At 41.9% G+C, this 23,579-nt stretch overlaps 1 protein-coding gene across 1 annotated transcript; it reads left to right on the top strand.

Moving 5' to 3' along the window:
* The first annotated feature begins 88 nt into the window (after window positions 1-88).
* ahctf1 (AT-hook containing transcription factor 1) lies at window positions 89-22,235 on the top strand. Its single transcript, XM_088992798.1, has 39 exons — window positions 89-274; window positions 1,521-1,647; window positions 1,731-1,881; window positions 1,959-2,061; window positions 2,172-2,352; window positions 2,437-2,644; window positions 3,167-3,283; window positions 3,368-3,452; window positions 3,524-3,674; window positions 4,018-4,150; window positions 5,782-5,963; window positions 6,194-6,255; window positions 7,380-7,508; window positions 7,718-7,808; window positions 7,884-7,973; window positions 8,085-8,225; window positions 8,546-8,650; window positions 8,736-8,832; window positions 8,904-9,027; window positions 9,137-9,193; window positions 9,324-9,470; window positions 9,563-9,753; window positions 9,840-9,984; window positions 10,090-10,221; window positions 10,431-10,578; window positions 10,655-10,805; window positions 10,876-10,983; window positions 11,304-11,442; window positions 11,536-11,751; window positions 12,473-13,187; window positions 13,367-13,466; window positions 14,015-14,142; window positions 14,226-14,518; window positions 15,070-16,668; window positions 18,223-18,448; window positions 18,519-18,641; window positions 18,722-18,810; window positions 20,419-20,501; window positions 21,369-22,235. The coding sequence occupies exons 2-39, from the start codon at window positions 1,527-1,529 to the stop codon at window positions 21,562-21,564; spliced, it is 7,257 nt and encodes a 2,418-aa protein (XP_088848924.1). The 5' UTR covers window positions 89-274; window positions 1,521-1,526; the 3' UTR covers window positions 21,565-22,235.
* The last annotated feature ends 1,344 nt before the right edge of the window (window positions 22,236-23,579 follow it).

Here is a 23,579-nt window from a genome sequence, read left to right as displayed (position 1 = left end):
AGTGTCAGTGAGCAAAGTCGACGTCTCCATTAGCTAAAGGAGACAGCGAAGAAATGCTGAACGCCTCTGCTCCTCCCCAACAGTAGAACGGCACCCGACGATGCCGAAGCTTGAAGTTTCTCCGGAGCATATTAGACTTGTCATCTGTCAGAAGGGCTAAGCGACTTGAGAGCAACATTCGTGCCGTGCTGATTATGACGGCCAACAATCGGAACATTCGCCAAGGATAACGAAAGCTCGTGGATCCCGATAAAAGCCGATCAAAGGACGCGAGGTAACCTAATGACAACGACTGTAGCGGCTAGCGGGCGGCACATTGCATCACGTTTTACCCTGCTATCGATCAGCTAGCTGAGTGAGCATAGCTTCTTTAACTTGCTTGTTCGTACCTTCTATGCAAAGTCAACGTGGGAAAATGACTCGTCGCCGATAAAGTGAAACGCTACTGCGATGCGGCTACTAGCTAAACTCCATGCTAGTGGTTCACACGAGCTATTCGCCGTTCCATTGGAGATGGTTAAAACCGGTCACATTTTTTTCATGCGGTTTGAGAAAGCACCGTCCAGCAAGCGGCTAATTAGAATGAGCATTACATCTGGCAGTGATTTACCAACTAATGTTACAAAGTGACACATTTTACACAAAAACGCGTCATCAATTGTGCACATTTACTTACCATGCAACTAGACTACCCACAATCTGATTAAAATGCTCAATGCAACTGATATAAGAACGTTTCACTGACCCCCTTCAGTTCGCCCAAGTGTTTTTAAATCGTTTTAGTTTAACGCTATCATTTGTGACCTTGTAGTTTGTTTTCGCCAACGTGAATGTAATGTGACTTGTCATGTATTGAACAACCAACTAACAGGCGGCGTTACCTCGCATTAAACATACGGAGCGACCAGAGAACACGGTTTGTTTACATCATGCCAGCTAGGCTAAAGCTATATGATAATCATTGATGCCGATTTGTGCACAAACCTGCTAGCCACAAAGCTAAAATTTCAAGTGTCTTTGGCCGTGTGTCTTCCCCACTTAAGAGCCATTTCTTCTGTCAAGTAATACTTGTTACGTAATGTGACGGAAAGCTGGTATACTTAAGTAAACTGGCTTTTTGACAACGCATATTATGTGTGGCTGCAAATGGCTGTAAACGCGTGTTTCATGCTTCCCTCATAAATGTGGGCTGTGCGCTACTGACCGCCAGTCTCGTTGCGCGGGAGTCCGCTTGAATGTCAGATGTTATTTTCCATGAGACCACTAAGGGGCACCGTTTCATTTTACGTCAATGGTTGACAAACTTGAGTTTAAAAGCGCCACCTCTAAAACATATTGGATCGTTTCTCAAAATTCATGTTGTTAGGAGTACTTTTGTGTTTGAGTCTCTGAGGGCTAATTTTGGTCTTTTGAGCTGACGTTTTGGGAGCATTATAAATCCCAAATAAAATAATAAAGCTGGATTAATTCCGGAGAAAAAAAGATGACATGGTTTAACTTATCCTACATTTTTCTTGCAGTGAGCCATGCAAGAGTTGACAGCACAAGTCACCAGCGGCCTGCTGCCTTTTCCTGCAGTGACTCTTGAGGCTGTAGGAGAGGATGAGATCACGCTGGACTCTGTGCTTCACGGAAAATTTACAGTTGGTGAGTACCTTTTTGTCATAAGAGTATATGGTTGCATAAAAAAGTTGACTGACAAAAATGTCTTTATTCCTGTGTCCACGAAGACCGTGCAGGGCATGCTTGGCTCTCCTGCGGACCCCATCTTGAGTTTGTCCACGCATTGACCGGAGATCGTCTGTCTGCGTACTGCTTTAGTGGCGGAGGGGAGCACCCACCCAGCGTGCTCACCGCGAGGGATTTCAGCTGGCTCAAAAGGTCAGGGAACAGACCGTGTCTCTTTCTTCTCATTGGGCTGCAATAATGCTATAATAATGTCAGATTTTTTATCATAGGTCTGGCTTGTTGGTGGGCTTGGAAGAAACAGAAGGCAGTGTGTTGTGTCTCTATGACTTGGGGCTGTCCAGAGTAACCAAGGCTGTGGTTATACCAGGCAGGGTGAGCCTCTTTTCTGTTCTGGAAGACATTCAATCTATATTTAAATTGCATTAAAAAAAGCACATTTTACATGGAAACATGTTTCCTGTTGTATCTTTGCTCAACTGTAGATTACAGCAATTGAGCCTTTAGTGAGCTATGGTGGGGCAAGCACTTCCACCCAGCATCTCCACCAGTGTCTTCGCTGGTTCTTTGGCATCGCTGCTGTAGTCACGGATCTCGGCCATGTGTTGCTCGTGGACCTCTGTCTGGACGACCTGTCGTGCAGCCAGACCGAGCTGAAGGCGTCAGGTGAGCAGCGTCCATGTTGAGGGATGCAGGTTCCTCCTGTGTCATCTCTCATTTTTAGCCTGTCCCTCCTTTTGCATTTCACAGGTTTACAAATAATTACCAAGACTCTGAGAGACATTCCCAGGCTACGAGAAGTGAGCAGCAGAGAGGGCAGACATATTTCCCTCCAGCTCAATGCGCCAACTGGTGTGTCAGCCACAGCCCTGCAGTACATCCCCAGAACAAACCAGCTGGCTGTGGGTTTCTCTGAAGGCTACTTACAGATATGGAACTTGAAGTCTCTCAGAAAAGAGTGAGTCTTTCCACTCTTTCACAAAATATGCTGCTTTCAGTCTTTGGGTAAAACAACAACAAACCCAAATGCAACTGAATTGATCAAAATGACCAAAGCTTGCTACACATATACTAGCTCCATTGCAATGGAAAAACTTTGACCCCTGGTATGTTTTTTGGAGAAAAAAAGATTTGAGGCTTTACATACACAATTTTACAAAAATAAATCTTCTCATGAAAACATTGCCAAAAAAAATGTCATTAGAAACTATTGGTTTATTCTATGTTTCAGTGGCAGTTGACATGTGAATTACTGTCACAAACAACACACTCAATAGTCACATAATGTATTCCACATGTTCTCAACATACATCACATAATCTTGAAAAAAAAAACTTTTTTTTTTCTAAAATTTACTGCTTTCTGGGTGAAATTGCATATTCAATTTCACTTCGATTTCTAAAGCCACTTGTTGCATTTCCTTAAATTTATTCTGTTACCAGTATTTGTGTACAATTCAAAACCTGTGTTGCACGTGTAGATACCACTGCCAATTGGATGGTGGCAGAGTTCCCGTTCACGCCTTCACCTTCCAGGAGCCCGAAAATGACCCCAGAAACTGCTGCTACCTCTGGGCTGTCCAGTCTTCTCAAGATCAGTAAGTTTACAATACAATTAGACTTTTTTGGTTCTAAAGTAAATCCACTCACTCTCACTATTCACTTACTTGACATCCATGCAGAGAAGGCGATACGGTCAGTCTCCACCTGCTACAGATGGCTTTCAGTGAGCGTAAATGTCTGGCCTCAGGGAAGATCCTCTATGAGGTGTGAACAGTTCTATTTTTTTTCTTAGAGAAGTGCTTGCCTTGCTCCTAACTTGTCATTATGCTGTTCAGGGTCTTGAATACTGTGAGGAGCGTTACAGTCAAGAGTTGAGTGGTGCAGCTTTCCCACTCAGAGCTCAGAACACCAACACCCGCTTGCTGAACTGCCAGACCATCGAGAAATTCCGACTCCATCCAGATAGGGACGACAGCATGACTGACGGTCAGATTGGTCACGTAATAGTGATGGAAGTGTTGAAAAACCTGGTCATTTCCCCACAACTCGACCACTTATATTCTGTAGCTATAATGGCTTCTCGGTCTTCAACATTTTATAGTGTGTGTGTTGGGGGGATTTCTTGTTTTTCAGCTCAGAGGGCTCTGGAGTGTTTCCTCAGTAAAATTACCCTAACATGCATTTATAGCCTTATTTTTTGCACGCATAATCATGCAAATGTAAGAGCACAAGAGATGTCTTTCAATCCATTAGTCAATAAAGCACTATTTTTACTTTACTTAGCTACTTTCATTGTCACAACTTGTCTTGTCCTGCTCTTGTCTTTCAGTTGCATCTCCAGACACCAGTGTCTCCATCTTTAGCTGGCAAGTCAAGGCCTACGGGCAAGAAATGTCTTCGACCTACATTGGCATTTTTGACATCAACCGCTGGTACCATGCACAGATGCCAGATTCTTTCAGGTACAATACCATCCATTTAGAAGCCATTGTCGAAAGCATGTCATATCAAAATGTCATCACTTTCAAATAGCGAAAAAAAAAATCTACATTTGACACTCCTCAGTATAATGATGATAATTAATTGAAAGTACTCCTAATCAAGTGAAATGAATGAAAGTAGAAAAACAAAATACATGAGATGCTGGAAAGGCAGCCACTCTCACGGCGGCGTCTTGAAGTCAAAAGAACAAAATAAATAAATAACAAATAATATGACAACAGAGAGTCATTCATTCTTAAGCACTTTCTGTACCCTCTTTGTTACATGAAGCAGTTCTAGATGAAAGAGGAGAGAATCAGAATCAGAATACCTTTATTCGTCCCGCAATGGGGAAATTTGCAGTCCACAGCAGCAATTGAAGAGGGATGGGGTTGGGGTGGGAGTGAAAGGATAGAAAACAAGATATTCAAAAGAAGAGCCAGAATCAAAGCATCTTTCCACCAGTGGATCAGGGCCATCATGTTTGCATTCAACTAAATGTTGAAAGCAAACACACAGCTGTAGCATCCATTGAAGAAAAGAGATTGTCTCACATCTCCTGTCCCACATAAATCCGCTTCAATTCCAAGCCGCAACAGTTCCACATACGTATCGGTGCTCTGTGCTGATGCTCCTTTCTTCTCATTGCGAGCTCCTCAAGCCATACATCTTTCTAGCCGCAGACTGTCCAACAGCACCGACCTTTCCTCTTAACAAAGCGGGGCTGTGAACACGCTGCCCATTACAGGCGCAAAAAAGCACAATGGCCCCAGAGCTGTCCAGCGATGACAGTCGAATGGCAACGACATTCCTCCCATTCAAAAACAATTATTGGCATATTCATGCTGCCGAAAAGGCGCAACCGCTCAGCACAGTCTCCTCCTTCAGAATCAGAATCAGAATCAGAATACCTTTATTCGTCCCGCAATGGGGAAATTTGCAGTCCACAGCAGCAATTGAAGAGGGATGGGGTTGGGGTGGGAGTGAAAGGATAGAAAACAAGATATTCTAAGCATAACAAAATAAAAATGTCAACTGTATACTGTGCAAATGTAGATGTGCAAAAACCGTTCTATAAACAAGACTGTACATAGTGCAGAATCAAGAGATGCATTTAGATATATTGCAACAACCCATATTTACAAGTGTCCAGTTTTTTTTTTTTTTTTTTCTCCACATGTGATCATTGGGAATTGTGAAGCCTGACAGCAGTCGGTAGGAACGAGCGGCGGTACCTCTCCTTCTTGCAGCGCGGGTGTAATAGTCTCTGGCTAAAGGAGCTACCCAGAGCTGTCAGGATGGGCAGGAGGGGGTGGGAGGGGCTGTCCGTCATAGCTTTTAGTTTAGCTAGCGTCCGTCTGTTGCCCACCTCCTCCTTGATGAATGTCGTGGTCAAAAATGCTGAAAAACAATCCGTATCCATTCCACACGACGCACAACAATACAAAGTGACAAAAGAAAACCCAAAACAAGACCAAAACAACAAAATCCAAAACAACAAAATAAAAGCAAGGCTCATGATAGCACTTGCTGACGGCTGCTACTCGGGCGCCATCTTGGACTGTTTATTGTGAGATTTCATTTAAATTGCATTTTTTGTTTTTGTTTATAGAATGGGCGAGTCTCTGCAGAACTGTGCCTACCTTGCCGTTTGGTGTTTAGACCCAGTGACGCAAATGGCTCCTCAGAACGTCTTACTGGATGTTGTTGTGCAGGATCACAGTCTCAGCAAGGGGCTGGCTTTGACTTTCCCCCCATCGGAGCAGTATTTTAACCCAACCGCATACAATTTTGGCAAGTTTTTTTTGTATTGTTTCTCCGCTGAAATTGCACATCAATTCTGTCTGTCGCTGCTCACCCGCTGAAAAACTTATCCTGTAAAGTCTCCTTGCGAGTTTTGAAAGACGCCTGTAAAAAAAATATTATTACTATTATCATCATAATATTTCGATGTAGTAAAAGTAGTTATTTTATTATTATATATTTTTATTTTTATTTTTTGTTTTTGTTTTTGTTTTTTGCAGATGCTATCTGTTTATTCAACTCTGGAATTGTCCATTCAACCTGCTCTGGATATCAGAAACAAGTTTGTGAACATTTTTTTAAATTACAGTGATACCTTGGATTACAAACTTAATTGGTTCGCAGACAGTGTCTCAGGTGATTAGTTTGTATCGCAAAAATTCATTTGCCATTGGAAACCATTAATATGAGAATAATCTGTTCCCAGGTCCCCATAAAACATAATTTTATACTTTCTAGTTTTCTAAGCCTTAAAACTACACAAAATATACCTTATTTTATGTATAATAATTGTGCTATAATAACAAAAAGAAATAAACTACTGTATAATAACATCGTTTTATTTACCTTTGTGATGGTCGTTGATGGCTTGATGGAATGGAGTGGCCGGTTTCATCAGCATTAAACACTTGATGACGAACGTAGCCTTCTTTCACTATCTTGAGGAATGATCCCGTGGAGGTGCTTTCTCTGCGATAATTTTACCTTTTTTCATCAATTGTTTTCTGTTTAGCTGGGTTGATAGCTTTTTGCATCAAGTGTCCAGATGGCTTGTGCTGGTTATTCGTGGAGCCTGATTGATAGGCTATTTTAATCTTCCAGTCTCAGTTGTTGAAACGGTTCCAAATGTCACTGTTTTCTATCCATTTTCTCACCATTTCCCTTTTTTCACTTTTGTTTTTTTTTTGTTTCAAGCTCTGTCGTCTCCCTTTCATGTGTGTGTTTTCTCACTCTCTCTCCGTCGTCTGCCTGTCTCTTTAATGTTTAACCCCCCCACTCCCGCACTGCTGCGTTCTTAAACAATCACGTGGCTTTAACCGAAGACCGGGGGCGGGGAATAGAGGACAAAACAGTCGGCCACCATTTTCTTGTTCGGAGAATGGGCTTGTTCGCGAAAACATCACTCATTGTGGCAGCTCCGTGTGTATCCAAAGAAATAGTTCGTATGCCAAGGTAAAATTTTCATAAATGTAACGTTCGTAAACCGAAAAGTTCATAAGCCAAGGGGTTCGTAAACCAAGGTATCACTGTATTTCTTATATTCAAGTGCTTTCGAAGGTGTGAGGAAACAAGTATATTTGGTGAAGTGAAATTCCCAGAAATTGTATCATCTTACCACCAATTATTTTCTTGTAATTACTTCAATGAAAAATGAATATTTTGATTGCATGCTTCGTCACTCACCAGACCTTGAGCTTTTTGAAGAAAGCTGCTCCATGTTCCAATGAGGTCATCTCCAGCAGCTACTCGCGGTGTCTCATGTCGGGCCTTCTGTCATCTCGCCTTGCTGATGCTCATTCCTCCAATCTCTCACAGGTAAATAAATCTGCATGATATGCTGTCATTTTTTTCTTAATGTGTTATTGATATGTATTTTAATGGTGTCAACACCATTTTTTTCTAATTTCAATCTCACAAGATCTGAGCAGTGAGTCTTCTGGAGCTTATGACTCATTTTTTTTAATTGTTTTACATTTGATATTTAGTTCAGATAAATCACTGCAACATTTATAAACTGCTAATAGGAGGAGCAGCTAGATGCCATCCTGTCGACTGCAGTCGAGACCAGCACTTTGGGACTGATCACTGGCTGTATCAAGCAGTGGACTGCAGAGGGTGAGAGGATGTCTCTAGCAACATCGTTTCTGTTTGACTTAACTTCAATATTTATTTTTAATAACATCCCATCAGAACAACCAGGCTCTGCGCTCAACCTTCGCTATATCTTGGATTGGGCCTGGAAGAAAGTAACCAAGACCAAGGAAGAACTGGATAGTATCTGTATGTTCCTTGACATTCTCATTTGCAATATAGCCACATCATGAATAGCACTGAAATTAAACCTAAAGGGTTTAATTGCAGTTGTCACTATCTTTTGTGTTTGTTTCCAAGGCGCACCTCTGTTCGACAGCTCGTCCAACTTCACAGATCCTCAGACCATGCAGCTGCTGCAGCACAGCCAGAGACTTCTGGAGAACCTCAGCACCATCTTCCACTGTCTGCTCACTGAAGCTCAGGAATTCACGCAGAAAGGTGATGAACCTGTTTCACCACACTGCAACACAATTGTCACGGTATTTATCCACCAAAGGTTTCACTAAGCAACCCAATGTAGACAGTACCTCCTAAATAGTGTTTTTCTCTTTGTTTTTGATAACGATAAATAATGATTTTGATGAACTCAATGAAAAATTCCAAATTATCTTCGTGTGTATTCCAAAATGTATCTTGTGCTAATGATTCCTGAATGACTAAAATGCCACTTAAGGTTTATCATCTTTGCCTCTGTTTGTTCCATATCTCAAGATTAGTGATTGCAAATAACCGTGGTTGTTCTTGATGGCTTTGTGTAGGTCTTGTAGGTCTGATCAACAAGAATGTGGCGTCTTGTTTGATTTCCAAGTACGCTCAAGTGGTCCTCTGGTTCTGTCGCACTGGCCTGCTGCCTGAAGGATCAGGTAGACATGTTTGGGAAACGCCTTTTGCAAGATTTGGCGTCCTGTGTCTCTATTGTACGGGTTGTAATGGGGGTCTTTCCCACAGATGTTGATACCATGCCAATCTCCAGGCCTTTCTACAGTCACTCAGTCATTAGCAACTATTACTCCATCCGCAGGGAGGAGCTCACCTCTTTGGCTAAGTGAGTAGTCTTTTGAAAATATGATGATTATTATTTTTATAATTAATGTAATATGCCCACTCTTGTCACAGGGGAAAGTGGTGTGCTGACTGTCTGATGATTGACAGTTTGGTAGGCCAATGTGGAGAACACTTGGTCAATCTGTGGAGGCGGGATGAAGGTGGAACTGGACAGTACCCGCCACCTACTCTCCATGTATGCTAAAGTGTACCTTATCCTAAAAGTCAAAACATTCGTCACACATATGTGATGCAAAACCATTTCTTCACAGTTGATTGTTTATGATTTTTTTTTTCATCCGCAGGCTTTGCTGGATATTTATCTTCTGGACGATGTTGATGAATCTGCAAAACATGCGATTGTATCCTTCAAATTGAAATCGGCTTTACTCTTCTGGATTTTCCCATTTTATTTGGATTCACATGGATTTTTATTTTCTGAGTGTGTCCCAATTTGAGCTGTGTGTGATTAGCCTTGACATTATCTTCTAGGTAATCTACTTATTGCTGGATGTCATGTACTCCTTCCCCACGAAGGAGGGAGCGTCAGTGGAGTCTTTTCCCACAGCTTTTGACATCCCCATGGGATTGGTTAAATTGGTGCAAGGCTTCTGGCTGCTGGACCACCGCGACCATCAGGTTTGCACACACAAATATTTTAAGAAAAATAAGTGGACTCTTAGATCTTCCAAGCTAACCTGTTTTCCCAACGCCCTGCCTCTCCTGCACAGAGTTCTTTTGAACTGCTTCTGAATCCGGCTGCCTCTCAATGTCACTTTGATTGGCAACATGAGCGCGTCCTGCAAGCGTTCATGTGTCAGGGCCAACATTCAGTGGCGCTCCGCTACTTCCACGTCACAAAGCCCTCCATTTCCTCCATCTCGCAGGCCACACTCTGCCTGGCTGTACTGCTACACAACAGGTAATCAGGCCAACAACAATATGGCAGTCTGTTTTATCCGATCTCTTGTGTTTAAGTTCCAATGCTCAAGTGTTCCCACTTTCCAGGTGTCTCACTGAGGCGTGGTCATTGCTACGTCAGCACTCTAATCATCTCAACGGGGCCGAGCTGCTTGGCTTCCTGTACGAGACCTGCCAGGAGCTGGGTCTCATCAAAGAGCTGCTTAAACTACCCCTCGGCCCCACTGAGCAGGTCATTTTTGTCTCATGCAGCAACGCTATATTCACAGCTGTTCAATATGCTCTCTTCTGATTTATTTATTTTGTTTACTTTTCTGTTCTTCGTTCATGTTTCTAGGAAACTTTGGAGAAGTTTCTACAAGGTACAGGAGGTCTTCAAAACAGGGAAATACTGATGGTTCATTACCTTCAGCAATCCAACTATGTACCTGCGCTGCAACTCAACCACAGCCTCAGGATGCATCTTGTGGTATGACACAGCAACCTCTTGAGTACAGCGGGAAATTACAGTAGTTCAAATTGCGAATATAATCAGCTACTGGGCCAATCGTTCCCATTATCGATCTTTTAACTGTATCGGTAATCATTTGAAGCACTTTTTGAGATTACAGTATAACAATATAAAAATGCAGCGCTTGCTTTTGTTTAAATCTTGTGCCTGTGTTGCTTTTTTGTTAGAATGAGCGAGACCCAAAGCTTAAAGAGCGATCAGACACCCGCAACTCCATACTGGAGCAGTATGGGAAAATTCTACCAAGAGTTCAGAGAAAATTGGCGATGGAGAGGGCCAAACCCTACCAACATCCCACCACTATCCGCAAAGAAGGTAACATGGGCATGAGATCATTGAAAGCCTCTAGTTACAAATGCACATCTCATTATAATTCCCCATTGTGTTTTAGTGACTCGTCCACAGCCACTGTCAACAATCAGCAAGCGTTCCGGGAATGAGAAAGTGATGTCTCGGGCGGGCTTTATCAACAGTGTCTTGAATAAGATTGAGGAGGTGTGGATGGGCAAAGGAGACACACCTCTGTCCTCCCCCGCCAAGTGGTAAGCGAACAGCAAACTATTAAAAGCATTTTTAATTGTTGATGTGCTTATGGCAAATTCTGCTCTTTAGTCCAACAACTCCTGGATTCCCGGGTTCACGACCTAAGCCGGCAGCCCAAGCCCAACCAGAACCATTTTTGGGAACCCCCTTAACTATGAGTTCTAAACGAAAGTCAAGGTAATTCATAAACGCCAACGTCTTTCATTATTTTCTCGAAAGTAATAATTTAATGTTAAATCTGCTGTTCAAATGTCTTAAAATGTAACAAACTCAGTAAACATTTCTAGAGTTGCTTTAGAAATATTGGGTATACAATTTGATCATAGTATAGAATCATAATGGCGGGTAACTTTGAGTTATGCTCGGCTTGATCAATTCCACATTATTCACTTCATGAGGTCATAAAGTATTTTTTAGTTTCTTGAATGTAATAACTGTCAAAAACCATGTGTTCACTTTTCACAATTGGTTTCTGACTCCTCCTACATTTAACATAGGTTAAACGACTTGGTGGTTCATCCCTCCTACCACACCCCTCGACCTATCCTCAGTCCAGCCAGACCTTCTTGGGCCATTTTAAAAAGCACAACTAAAGCCCCAGAATTTAACCTTCTACAAACGCCACTAATTGTGAAGGTGAGAGGAAATGTTGATCCCTTATCACCTTTCAAACTAATCTTACTTGGTGAATTTTTAATCCAATTTAAACATTTGTTCTTGTCACGTCAGCGTGCTCGCGCCCTGGCTGCTTCCAGTACCGTCTTCTCGGCCTTCACCCCTCAGTCTATCCTTCGCAGTAGCCAAAGGCCCACTCCCATGGCCACTCCGTCTGTATCTCCGGGACGCTCCATCACACCTCCGCTTCGCAGCAAAGAGAGCAGGATCACTTTTGGTGAAGTGGCCGGGTCTCCTGAAGTGGAAAAGGACATGCACTTGACCAACGGGGTCAGCACAAACTGTTGTCTGTCTGTCATTGTCAATTAATGGCATGTCATGTATTTCAAATAACACTAACAATATATTTGCTGTAAAATGACCTTCTGGATGCCATGTTATTGCTTTACAGATCAGATATTGTAGTACTCAACGAATTATTTTGACATCAATATTCAACCTAGTTAGCATATTTTTGGGACTAATTCACACCGGTCAAAAATTAATCATGGAGAAGAAAACAATAGTGCTCCGGTGTGTAACCAAACTCAACATTGTATGGGCATGTGAATGAATATTTGAACGCACCTTTGATTTGTAGGCAAATTCCAGGTGAAGTCAATACTTCCGCTTATAAAGTTTTTGCGTTGTTTAAAATATTTTACCTGAACTAAAATCCCCACTTGCACTGTGGCCAAACCTTGAGCTACTGTACATCCTGAATCATTGTCGTGCAGGGGTCACAAACATATTGTATGTCACATTAGTTGACATAATGATTCCTACTTTCTCCGACCACCACCACTCATACCAAAATGGTCGTATTTACCTTGGAGCAATATTTAGAAACAAGATGGTGGTGATATGTACTAAGTCAATACCCATAGGGAACAGAGATTTTCAGAGAAGTTAAGATATAAAAGTTGCACCTGAGCATAAGACCCACTACAAGGCGAACTATAAACTCACCTGTCTAGCTTTTCCCAATTCATCTGGAACCATTTTCCTCTAGATGCTAGCAGACCGTGAGATTGGCCTACTCAGCAGAGGAGCCAGCCTGTCTCGCACATGCAAGACCTGGTCTGCACAACTGGATCATGATGAAGAACCAGAATCACCCCATGTGAAATTCATGCCTCCTGAAGGCGGTGTTCCCTCGCCGCAGCTGAGGTGCTCCGTGAAGGGATCGTTCCCGAACCTCGAAGCTGCAAAATTAACCAATCCCCTGGATGTAACCCAAAATCAACTTAGTTTGATCTTTGACGCAAGCCAGACATCCTTCAAGGAGACGGACACCACTCTGGAGTACTATGATGCAGAGGAACATCAAGAGGAAGAGCATCTCGATACTGAGCAAGAAGATGACGTTGTGACTGTAAACCTTAAATTTTTCAGTGAAAACGAACCAGAGCGGAACACTATTCTAGCTACTGAGCAGGCTTCTCTGCAATTATCAAACAATGCTGAGACTGAAGGCCATGAGCTCATGGAAGAAGAGACATATAAAGCTGTGATGGAGATTGCTGCGGAGCAAGATGATGACAACAAAGAGGCAGCTGAGTGTAGAATGGAGAACCAACTAGACAAGTTGGGAGGCGACCAAGAAAATCCAGCGGTTATTGACAATGAGCGCATTGAGTGCAATTTGGAGAGTAAACTGGACACAGAATTAGGTAGCAAAGAAGATGCTGTTGAAGTTATTGACCAAGAAGATCCAAATCGTCACGGTAATTAGTTCCATTATTGAATTCCATACATCAGCTATATACAAAATAAACTTTCTTTGAACCCGCAGATATACCAGCAGAGAATTGGAGCAATCAACAGTTGTGTCCTGGGAGTTTTCAGCATTGTTGTGATTTTGAATATTTCTCTTTTTAACCAATCTCTTGCTTTGATTGACTAGATCTGACTGAGTTTACGGAGCAACATCTGTTTGGTAGCGGCCTGTCTGCGCCTCTTACCCGCTCTGGAATTCATGTCTTGTCCCAGACAGTCCCCAGCGGGTTTGTGTTTTTATCTACTCTCTACAAACATGCGTATGGAATTTTAATGATCACTTTTATTGAGGGTCCACTAAAATTAGCAATTGTATTGGATATATGTATATTGGATTGGATTAGGTTTTATTAGTCTCGCAGTAGAGAAATTTACTTATCACAGCATTGTAAGGAAGAGTAAAGGAAAGGAAGAAGTACAAAAAAAAACAAAATACAGGAGCTGCTGTAAAGGCAGCCACTCTCGCTGCGACATCTTATGTATATGTATATTATTTTATTTGTCAAACAACAAAATAACTAATAATGCGATACAGCACAAAAGACAGTCATTCAATCTTAAGAACTTTGTGCGCCCTCTTTCTTATATGAAGCAGTTCTAGATGAAAGAGAACATCTTGGACATTGGAGGCATGAATTACAAAACACATTTTTCCCCCTCCATCGTAGTATTAATGCTGGATCATTTCAAACTTCCAGAGATTGACTTTTGTTGTAAAAATTGCAATCCTGTTTCATTTTCTTTTTGGAGTACAAATCTTTACGTTTTCTTTCAGGATCATGGATGAATTTAAAAATACAGAGGAGGAAGAAGAGCCTTCTGCCGAAGCTCCATCTGTTTTCACCAGCCAAAAATCAACTGCCTCTGTGACGTTTTCTGACCTGACAGGCACAGACTCCTACTGTGAGGAAAATGCGTGCACGACGACTCGTTTCCTGTGCCTCATTTAAATGCTCAGATGTGTGGTTTTCTTTTTTGTCTCTTAGCTGTTGTGAGTATGAACAATAGCGAAGAACAATCAAGCTCAGAATCTGGAGAGGAGGAGGATGATGCTGAAGAACAGGAGGACGAATCTGATGAGGCAGCTGAAGAGTGTAATGATGGAGAGGACTCTGGTAGTGAAGTGGAGATCATTGAGGAGATCCAAGGGAACGGGAGTCTCGGAGGCCTTCCAGCCAGCTCAGCCTTTCTTCATGAAGAAAACAATCACTACTTATCGGCTTTGTCGGAGCAGGATGCCGCACAGTTTTCCCTTATACCGCCTGGGGTTGAGATGAAGGTATCATGCCAATACAAATACATCTCAAAAACGTGAGATTCTTAACTCATTCAATACCAGAGGTTGTGCAAAAATGTGTCCACGCCCGTGCCACGTTTTTTTGTCATTTTCACCCAAATTGCAGGACCCACAGAATATTGAGTTTTAGGATTACATAAACTATCAATACAGCGTTAGAAACCTTAGTCTCTCTTCTTTCATCAGAAAATTTAGTTCCTAAATTATATGGGTCTGGCGGTATCTGAGCTTGAAATGAGGGCGGCTGTACAGAATAGAATACATACATATTGATTTATATTGCGCCTTAACAGCTGAAGCTGTAACAAAGCGCTTACATGGACAAAAGGCAAATGCTGCTCCCTCGTGGAAGAGGAAAAAAACATTGCCAGAGGTCCGACCAGCGTTTTATCAGCACCCCCGCAAGAAACCCAAAACCCAAACAAATGTGTGAATGGCGCTCAATATCACACTTCTCAATTCCCGAATAATTTCGGGAATGGCAGCGAATGAGTTAATCTGAACAGTACTTTCGTTTGTTTCTATCCTTCCAGATGGTCAGAGAGGAAATGGAAGGAGATGTATTAATGGTGAGACTTGGGGCAAATGCAGAAGTGAAGGAGACGCTCGAGGGTGAGGGACCAGGGTCGTCCTACATGCAGCTGAAACCTTCAACCACTCTCCTTGTTCCTCTTGAGCTTGTGGATGGCCAACAAGAGGCGATCGGCAGCGCCCAACTCCAAATGCCTCAGCTGCAGCAAGCTGTCGTACCGGACGAGCATACATGTGAAAGTCATGCCACCTTCTCACTGGTGCTGGACATGGATGAGGATGGCAGTCACGAGGCGCATGTGTTGCCCATGGAAAATTGTCCAGAGCCATCGGAACCGATAGCAATGGCCTCCAATGACCTGGCAACACAAGCCGAGATCATTTTTCTGGCACCAGATGCTCTTGAGTGTGAGGTGGCCACACCAGAGGATGACAAGAAGGAAATCAATGGGCCGACCGAGCCACAGAACAATGACACCGAGGTAGAACTGGATGTGGCAGAAGAAATAGATGCAAAAGACCATGAACCAACCTTGTCACAGGGACCTGTAGAGACTTTGGAGGACAGCGATGGTGGGAATTTTGTCATGGCTCAAGACGCCAATGTCAAGATGGAAATAGAGGAAGGGAAACTTGAAATTGACGGCTCCCAGAAAGGCTCTGAAGGTGAGGATGCTGTTGAGATGGATGGAGTTGTCAACCATGCCGAGACAGTAAATTCTTCGGAAGAAGACCAGGAACATCTCAACCCCTCAGAACTAGATAACCGAGAACATCCAATTGAGAGCCAAATAAGCAATGAAGAGGTTTACGATTTCACTTCACCCTGTGAACCTGAAGTTCAAGCAATGGAAACTTCAACTTCTCGGAAGAAGACAACAGTTCCATTCACTCCCACGCGAATGGCAACACGCTCGAGGAGAACAGTTACGTTCATTACTCCCATCCCCGAGGAACCGGCGACAGCAAATGAGAGCACTGTAGTCCCTCCCTCGATCAGTCAAGCATCTCGAAATGAAAGCACCAAAATGCGAGCCGGTACACCTCGAAGAACCTCTCGAAAAGGTCAGGCCAAATTTCCTCAGGCCCAGGAAGAAAGTCCAAATAAGGTCCAGCCTCAGGAGGAGGAGATGGATGAAGACGAAGCAATAGCAGCTTTACATAATTACGCTGCGCCATCACCATCCAGACGACGAGCTTCTCAAAGAGCCGGTCCTGTTAAAACCCGACAAACGAGTAGAAGTGAGGATGAGCCTGATGCCAAAGAGGAAGAACCAGAAGATGACATCACTGATACAAACATTACTCCAAAAGTAGGCACCAGGACCTCCACCCGTACCAAACGCACAAACTCTCACACAAACACCCCAAGGAGGTCCAGTCGTCGAGTGGTGAACAGCAATGATATGTTTCAAACCACACTGGAGGTCCTTCGAGATGAGAACAAAAAACAGGTGGACGTGTTTTCAGCAGAGGTCAAGCGCAGCTTCACAATGCTCAAACCACCAAAGGAGGACGAAGAGGGCGGAACACAGGCCATTTCCAGATCGACGAGGGCGACGAATAAATCCAGGCGTGTCATACTCGACGTCTTTCCAGAGGTAAGCGTTCATTTCTCATATGAACTGATTCTGCAGAACAATGGAACAGCTTTCTTTTCAATCGCGAAATTTACGTTTTACAGTTGCAAAGTGGACAGAGGTATTGCTAGAAAATGGCAGACGATTTTCGGAATCAATTGAGGCTCAAAATATAGACCGTATTTTGCGCACTATAACACGCACCAGATTATGAAGCGCATCTTCAATCCATCCATCCATCCATCCATTATCTGTCGCTTATCCAAAGTCAGGTCGCGGAGGCAGCAGCTTCAGTAGGGAAGCCCAAACGTCCCTCTCCCCAACCACTTCTTCCGAGCGGATCCAGAGGCGTTCCCAGGCTAGCTGGGTGACATAGTCTCCACAGCATGTCCTGGGTCGTCCCCAGGGTCTATTGCCAGTGGGGCATGCCCGGAACACCTCACCAAGGAGGCGTCCATGAGGCATTATAATAAGATGCCCGAGCCACCTCATCCGCACCTTCAATGAATTACCGTATTTATTCGAGTATAACATGCAAAATATTCTACCTAAAAAAGAACTCAGTTTGGGTGTGCGTTATAAACGAGGCCTGGGAAAAAAATTCTCATATATATTTAATGCTTTATCCCTTCCAGCAGGGGGCAGCATTTCCGTGGCTATTCTCCATAGTCCAGCTGTTGTAAGGTGCCCTTCAGTTCTGATTCTCGGAAAGACCCGAATCATGCTAATTCCTTTTTTTTTTATTTTATTTTTTTTATTTTTTTTTGATTGTTGATTACCATTTCTTTGGCTACGCTTCATTTCCTTTCCTCTCCTCGCTCACACTGAAACGTGAGTTAAGCATTGCTGTTTTGCACAATTACCAATATCCACAGTTTCGATTCAGTCTTCTTCATGTTTTAATTGATATACTGTTACCGAGCCAAGAAAAGGTGAAGCAAAATTTTATACTGATTTTTAATTGAAAATTAGGCGTGCACGTTATACAGGGGTGCGCGTTATACACGTGTGCATGTTATACTTGAATAAATACTGTACATATTTTTGAACTTTTCCATATTTGAGGCACATCATGCATTTTTATGAGCAATACAATAATAAATATAGTTTTCAGAGATTACCAATTTTCCTTCTTTAAAACCTTTATGTTCATGGAATATTTTGGCCTTAAAATTTTCTGAAATAAACAAATTTTGCTTTTGGAGATACTAAATACTAAAATAAGTATTAAAAAAAAACAACATTTTCAATTCGTAATCATTGTGCCAAAAAAATAAAAAAATAAGGCAAAATCGAGAAAAAAAATCAGTCTGGCGAGGTAATTAAATGAAAAGCCATTTAATATAGCCCAGCATCCATGACTTCTTCTATGGTTAAAAATGGAGTCGGCGGCTACTGTCAGTACTTGCGAGACCTGTTGCTGCGGTTCAATATTACTTCACATAGAAGGCGCACCAACATATAAGGCGTATGGTCATCTTTTGCAGAAACTAAAGCCAACCATATCCGTCCCTCTGTCAATTATTGGCCTCATGTCCCTTTCTAATTCAACCGTTCTCTGTGTCAACCCATCAGAGTCCAGAAAAGAAGATGGAGGCGAGCATCAGTCATGGCAAGAATGAGCCCAAACTGAACAGCGCCGCTGGTCGCGCAAGTCTCCGGCAGACAACCACTAGCAAATTATGGGACCACCCAGAGGAAGACCTCTTCTTACTGGCTACCCCTCTGGAGGTGAATTCTGAAACGGCAGTAGCAGACGCCCTCATCAAGAGACTCCAGGACGAAGAGGAGAAGCAGAAAGGTATAATGTAGGACGGCATTTTAAAAATATATGTGGTCACACGGGCATCACTCAAGTCCTAAATTCCCAGGCAAAGTTGTCAGAAAGAGCTCGAGGACCAGAAGGACAACATCGTCCGTGGATTCTGCAAAGGATGAGACCAGCCCAGGAAATCATTCATTCGTCTACTTGCCCTCACGGAGGAGAACAAGAGGTGTTTTTCATATCAAACTCGCCTCTTTTCATTTCAAAGCCCCACCAGTATTCACATTTTAACGTGCCTGTGTTTGCCAGCCAGCATAGCGGTGTCTCCGGGTCCCAGTGAAGATGTTTCAGTGGCCGTCACTCGAAATACGAGAAGGGCTGTCAAAGGTGCTTCAAAGGTCAGCATTAACAAATCGAACATACAATTCTGCAAATTCCATTGTTTTCCCCATCTTGTCTGCTGCGAGACCACGAAAAAAACCCCATCTTGTTTAAAGAACAGTGATACCTCGGCTTACGAACGCTTTAGCTCACGAACTTTTCGCCTTACGAACGTTAACTTCGCGAGAATATAATCTTGGCATACGAACTATTTTTCGGGAAACGCACGGAGCGCCACAATGAGTGATGTGTCGTTCGCTAACGAGCCGGTTCTTGGAGCTGGATCTCTGAAGTGAACGAGGAAATGGAAATGGCAGTCGACTTTTTTTGTCCTCTATTCCCCCCCCCAGTATTCGGTTATCCGTGGTAGAGAAGGGAGGGCACACACACAGCAGGACACACGCAGCAGTGAGTGGGGGGAGGAATGACAGAAACAGAGCTGCATACGAACAGGAAAGGCAGACGACAGCTTGAAACAAAAAAAAAAAAACAAAAGTGAAAAAAAAAAATAACTAAAGTGAAAAGGTGAGAATATGGATAGAAAACGCAGTGAAATTTTGACCCGTTTCAATTTTATTGATAGTTCAAAGGCTGAGTGTAGACAGCAAGGTTAAAATAGCCCATCAATCAGGCTCCACAAATAACCCGCACAAGCCATCTGTACAATGTGAAGAGTAGACAAGCAAGGGAACCAGCTATTAATGAAGTTTTGAGTGTCTACCTGCATCTGTTGCGATATCACAACTTCCAAGATGTACAACCCAGCGCTCCTTGAGACACTTTATCCATTCCATCAAGCCATCAACGACCATCACAAAGGTAAATAAAATGACTTTAGTATACTGTACTGTTTATTTCATTAATTACAATACCAGAGCACATTTATTATACATAAAATAAGGTATATTCTGTGTAGTTTTAAGGCTTATTTAATAGATTTTTTGTAAATTATGTTTTATGGGACCCTGGGAACGGATTATTCTCATTTTAATGGTTTCCTAAGGGAGATTAATGGCTTTATAATGCACACTTTTCGCCTTACAAACACTTTCTGGGAACCAATTAAGTTCGTAAGCGAAGGTATCACTGTACCTAAAAATGAGACTTGAGTAAAAGGGGAAATCTCTTGACCAAAATTAGCCCATGGAGGAACAAAGAGTCACCTTTTAGAATTTTACCCCTCATCTTGTGCAGTTTTTCGGGGACCATTATACACAAAGTGTTCCAACTGAAGAATTATATTATTAAGAGCTCTGCTATATTTTGGTCATTTTATTCATCCTTCTTATGTCAATGTTTTTCAATCATTTTGCAAGGAATTCCTGTAATGAATTGATGTAGCCCGCAAACAAAATATAGAATCACAAACAAATTAATTGTTTACATCTACATTTACAATGTACATTGGTTTGATTTGATTGAGTAATGATAAGAGATCAAATTAAATTATGGACGAGTGACGTTGCCCTTCTCACCATTTGAAAAGACAACAAAAGTTTGTCCACTGCTCATGTAAACAGATAAGCAATGCTTCGTGAGACCAAATGATGTTTTTCTTTAGCACAGCCCATGAACGAGCACATTTTATTTTCACAATCATGAAATTGTTGTTTCGTTCCTTACAGGAAGATTATACTTCAGATGAAGACTATACGGAAAAGGCCAAATCAGTTTCAAAACGCAGAACAAGTGCCAAACGAACAGCCAAGTATGATTACTTTACCTACTTTGTACTTTTTATGTTTATATTTTTCCTAATTGAAACGAATGGAAATGCCACAAATCTGTGCCACCAAACCAAAAACACCTCCAAATTTGCTGCTGTGAAATGTAAATTTCTCCACTGCCAGACTAATAAAGGCAAATCCAATCCAATCCAAATGTTTGTAGATTTCATGAAAGAGAAAGATTACGCTGATTCCCCCGCCTCCAAAAATTTTCAGTAATAAATTCGCAAAATTGTTTCTCAATGTGGTTTTGTTGAATAATCATGTCATTTGCATGTCATTGTTTCATGTTAAGTAGTATGTGACCCTATAAGTCCAAACAACCAGTTTAGGGTGTAACCCAACTACCACTGGAGGAAAGCTAGGATGCGCGCCAGCACATTTGCAACCCTCACGAGGATAAACGGTTCCGATAATGCATGGATCTAACAATTAAGCAGATTAATGTCCACATTTTCATCTAGGAGCGCAGCAATTTTGACATTTCCCGGCTGTTGACCAAAATTGATGTCAAAGTACCCTTGTCACATGAGAAAGCACAGCAAACAATTGAGCCACGATAAATGAAAAAAGTGGATTAACCTTTTTACATCCACTGTAAAGTACAATTTTTGCTTCTGCTGAATGCATTGCTGTATTTGTTTGTTTGTTTGTTTTTGTTAATTTATACTAAAAAGAAATCAATTGAAAAAAACAAATGAACTCCTAATTCGAATATTCATGAAAACCAAGAATTGGCTCCCAACAACCCCCCTCCCATTAACCTCCCTCCCCAACATGTTTTAAAATGTCTTCTTAGTCACCATTTGATGTTTTATTTACTTTTTACACTCCGCCTTCTAATCCAGATCCGCCCCGGAGCCTCTTCCACTGGTTGAAGTAGATCTGATTTCTCCACTACCCAGTCCGCCCAATCAGGCTCTGCTACCCCGGAAGAAGGCCAACCAAAGAGCCACCCGGACATCATCAAGCATGAACCTCCGCCGTAAACACATGATGGACAGCGTTTTCACCAAACCTGTCACACGCAGAAAGAATCTCTGATTGAAAATTGGTCGTTGACCTCTACAGTGCTGCTAGATTCATTTGGACAAAATGTCATAACTCATTCACTGCCATGAATGGCAAAAGATGTCAAAGATCCATTTTTACTCGGCTGGCAGTAATTGAGTTGAAGGTTGCATCAGTGGCCATTTTGTGTTGGTCTCCTCTGTGGTAGTGATCGACTGTTCGTGAGTTACAAATGCTCCTGTTAAAACCAAACCAGAGAAAGAACTCATTCTTGAGTGGGAAGACTTTAAATCCATTCTCTTTTAAACCATAGTTGTTTAATTTTAAGCCTCTTGGAATATCGCTTTTAAGCAATTTAACCAATATTTTGAACAATGTAAATTTTGTTCCAAATGTTAAATAATAAATTCTATTTTTTTGTTTGGTTTGAAAGTTTTACCACATGTAATTGTGTAATCACACTGTTTAGTCTTATGCTTTGGTTTGATTTGGGCACTTTTGTGTCAAAAAGTTGGACTCTCTTCTGACTGGCAGTGTTGTACAGTGTGCAAAGGGGGAAAAAGTGTGCAAATCAAAGGAAAAAAATGATTTGTTGATTTGAGTGATGTGTAGCTGATACATAGGCTATTTTCTGAAGAGTGTATGAAGAATGTTATTTTTGATGACTGCTCTTTGATAAACACAATAAACATTGATGAACATTATGACCTCTTGTTTTCCTTGGGTCGTCTTCTCCAAGTTAATTTCTTCTTGACAGGGTACTGAACTGGGTTGTTTACAATTTCAGTTGATGAGAAGGTTTCTTCAGCCGTCATCTGTACAAAAGTGAAGGTTCACTTTTGTACAGATGACGGCTGAAGAAACCTTCTCATCGATGGACCACTCCTGTACGACTGAGAGCTTACACAGACGTACAATTTCAGTTGGCCATTCAGTTGGCCAGTGTGATATAAATCACATTGCATTGTATATTTTTGTACATTTTTAACGGCATGTGTCATTTTGTTGCTGTTAATGGAGATAAGTTTTGAATTTGAAATTTTAATCTGCATTCATGCTAATAAATGTTGACACTAACCCCATTTACATTGATTCAACAAAAGCACTACATTTTTAACAAACACGTGACAATTGAGGTAAGTAACATGACAAATTCTAACGGTGGGCCGTCAGGCCCTGCCAGGCCTTATCTGCTAGCCTAAAAATATCTCAATCACAGACTAATGTGAATATATTGCCAATTAATTTTTATTAATCAATTCCAAATTGTCAACTTCCTTTCATTGATTTCCCCCTGCTTCCAGATGTGAATTTTCACATTTAACCATTTATGGATGTGGTCAAAGAGGACATGAAGGTAGCTGGTGTGAGAGAAGAGGATGCACAAAACCGGGTTAGATGGATGACATTCGCTGTGGCGACCCCTGAAGGAAAAGCCGAAAGGAAAAGAAGAAGAACCATTTAACCAATCACATTTCGGCCGTCATTTGTTACATGGGTCTGAAATCGACTTATATGCCTTCGCAATCAATTTTGCAGGCACTGGAGCCTAAAAATCAATGTCGATGAAACTTGCTTTAACCAATCAGAGTTCAAGTTGGCAACCAAAGGCCTGCTGGAAGGCACTGGAAACGTCAGAGTTTTCGCAAACTATGATTGGCTAGTCACATGATTGGCTCATCATAAGCCAATCATAGTATCACTAGCCGCTGATAAGAGCATAGTGGCCAGAGCTAGCACACTGTATTTGTAGCGAGATGCATAAGCAAATATATTGTTGTGTTGATGTAATCACAGTTTTTTTTACGCAGAATGCCTGAAGGTGAGAAAGAAATTGATTTGGTTGCAGATATGCTGTTGAAGCCATTTTCAAGACTGACTTTTCAAGAATAGATGGACATCATTAAGGTCGGACAGCCAGAAGCTAGCAAAAATAGCAAATACTATTGCAATTGTATGAGGTTATCATGAATCCACACGTTCATTGTAAACATTCGAACAGTTTAATGGCGGTATTTCTGAAGTTTCTTCAAGTCACAAGGTATTTC

The sequence above is a fragment of the Hippocampus bargibanti genome, linkage group LG03 (assembly GCF_051943395.1).
Source record: "Hippocampus bargibanti isolate YZ-2025 linkage group LG03, ASM5194339v1, whole genome shotgun sequence".
Classification (NCBI taxonomy): domain Eukaryota; kingdom Metazoa; phylum Chordata; class Actinopteri; order Syngnathiformes; family Syngnathidae; genus Hippocampus; species Hippocampus bargibanti.
The sequence above is the reverse complement of the archived record's forward strand: the minus strand, read 5'-3'. Positions and strand labels throughout refer to the sequence as shown.

Bases quoted from the DNA above. Each gene is read 5' to 3' on its own strand.
- ahctf1 (XM_088992798.1), top strand. From the start codon at position 1,527: ATGCAAGAGTTGACAGCACAAGTCACCAGCGGCCTGCTGCCTTTTCCT. The intron at 9,754-9,839 runs GTAATCAGGCCA...CCCACTTTCCAG, and splicing joins GCTGTACTGCTACACAACAG to GTGTCTCACTGAGGCGTGGT. The intron at 20,502-21,368 runs GTATGATTACTT...CTTCTAATCCAG, and splicing joins AGTGCCAAACGAACAGCCAA to ATCCGCCCCGGAGCCTCTTC.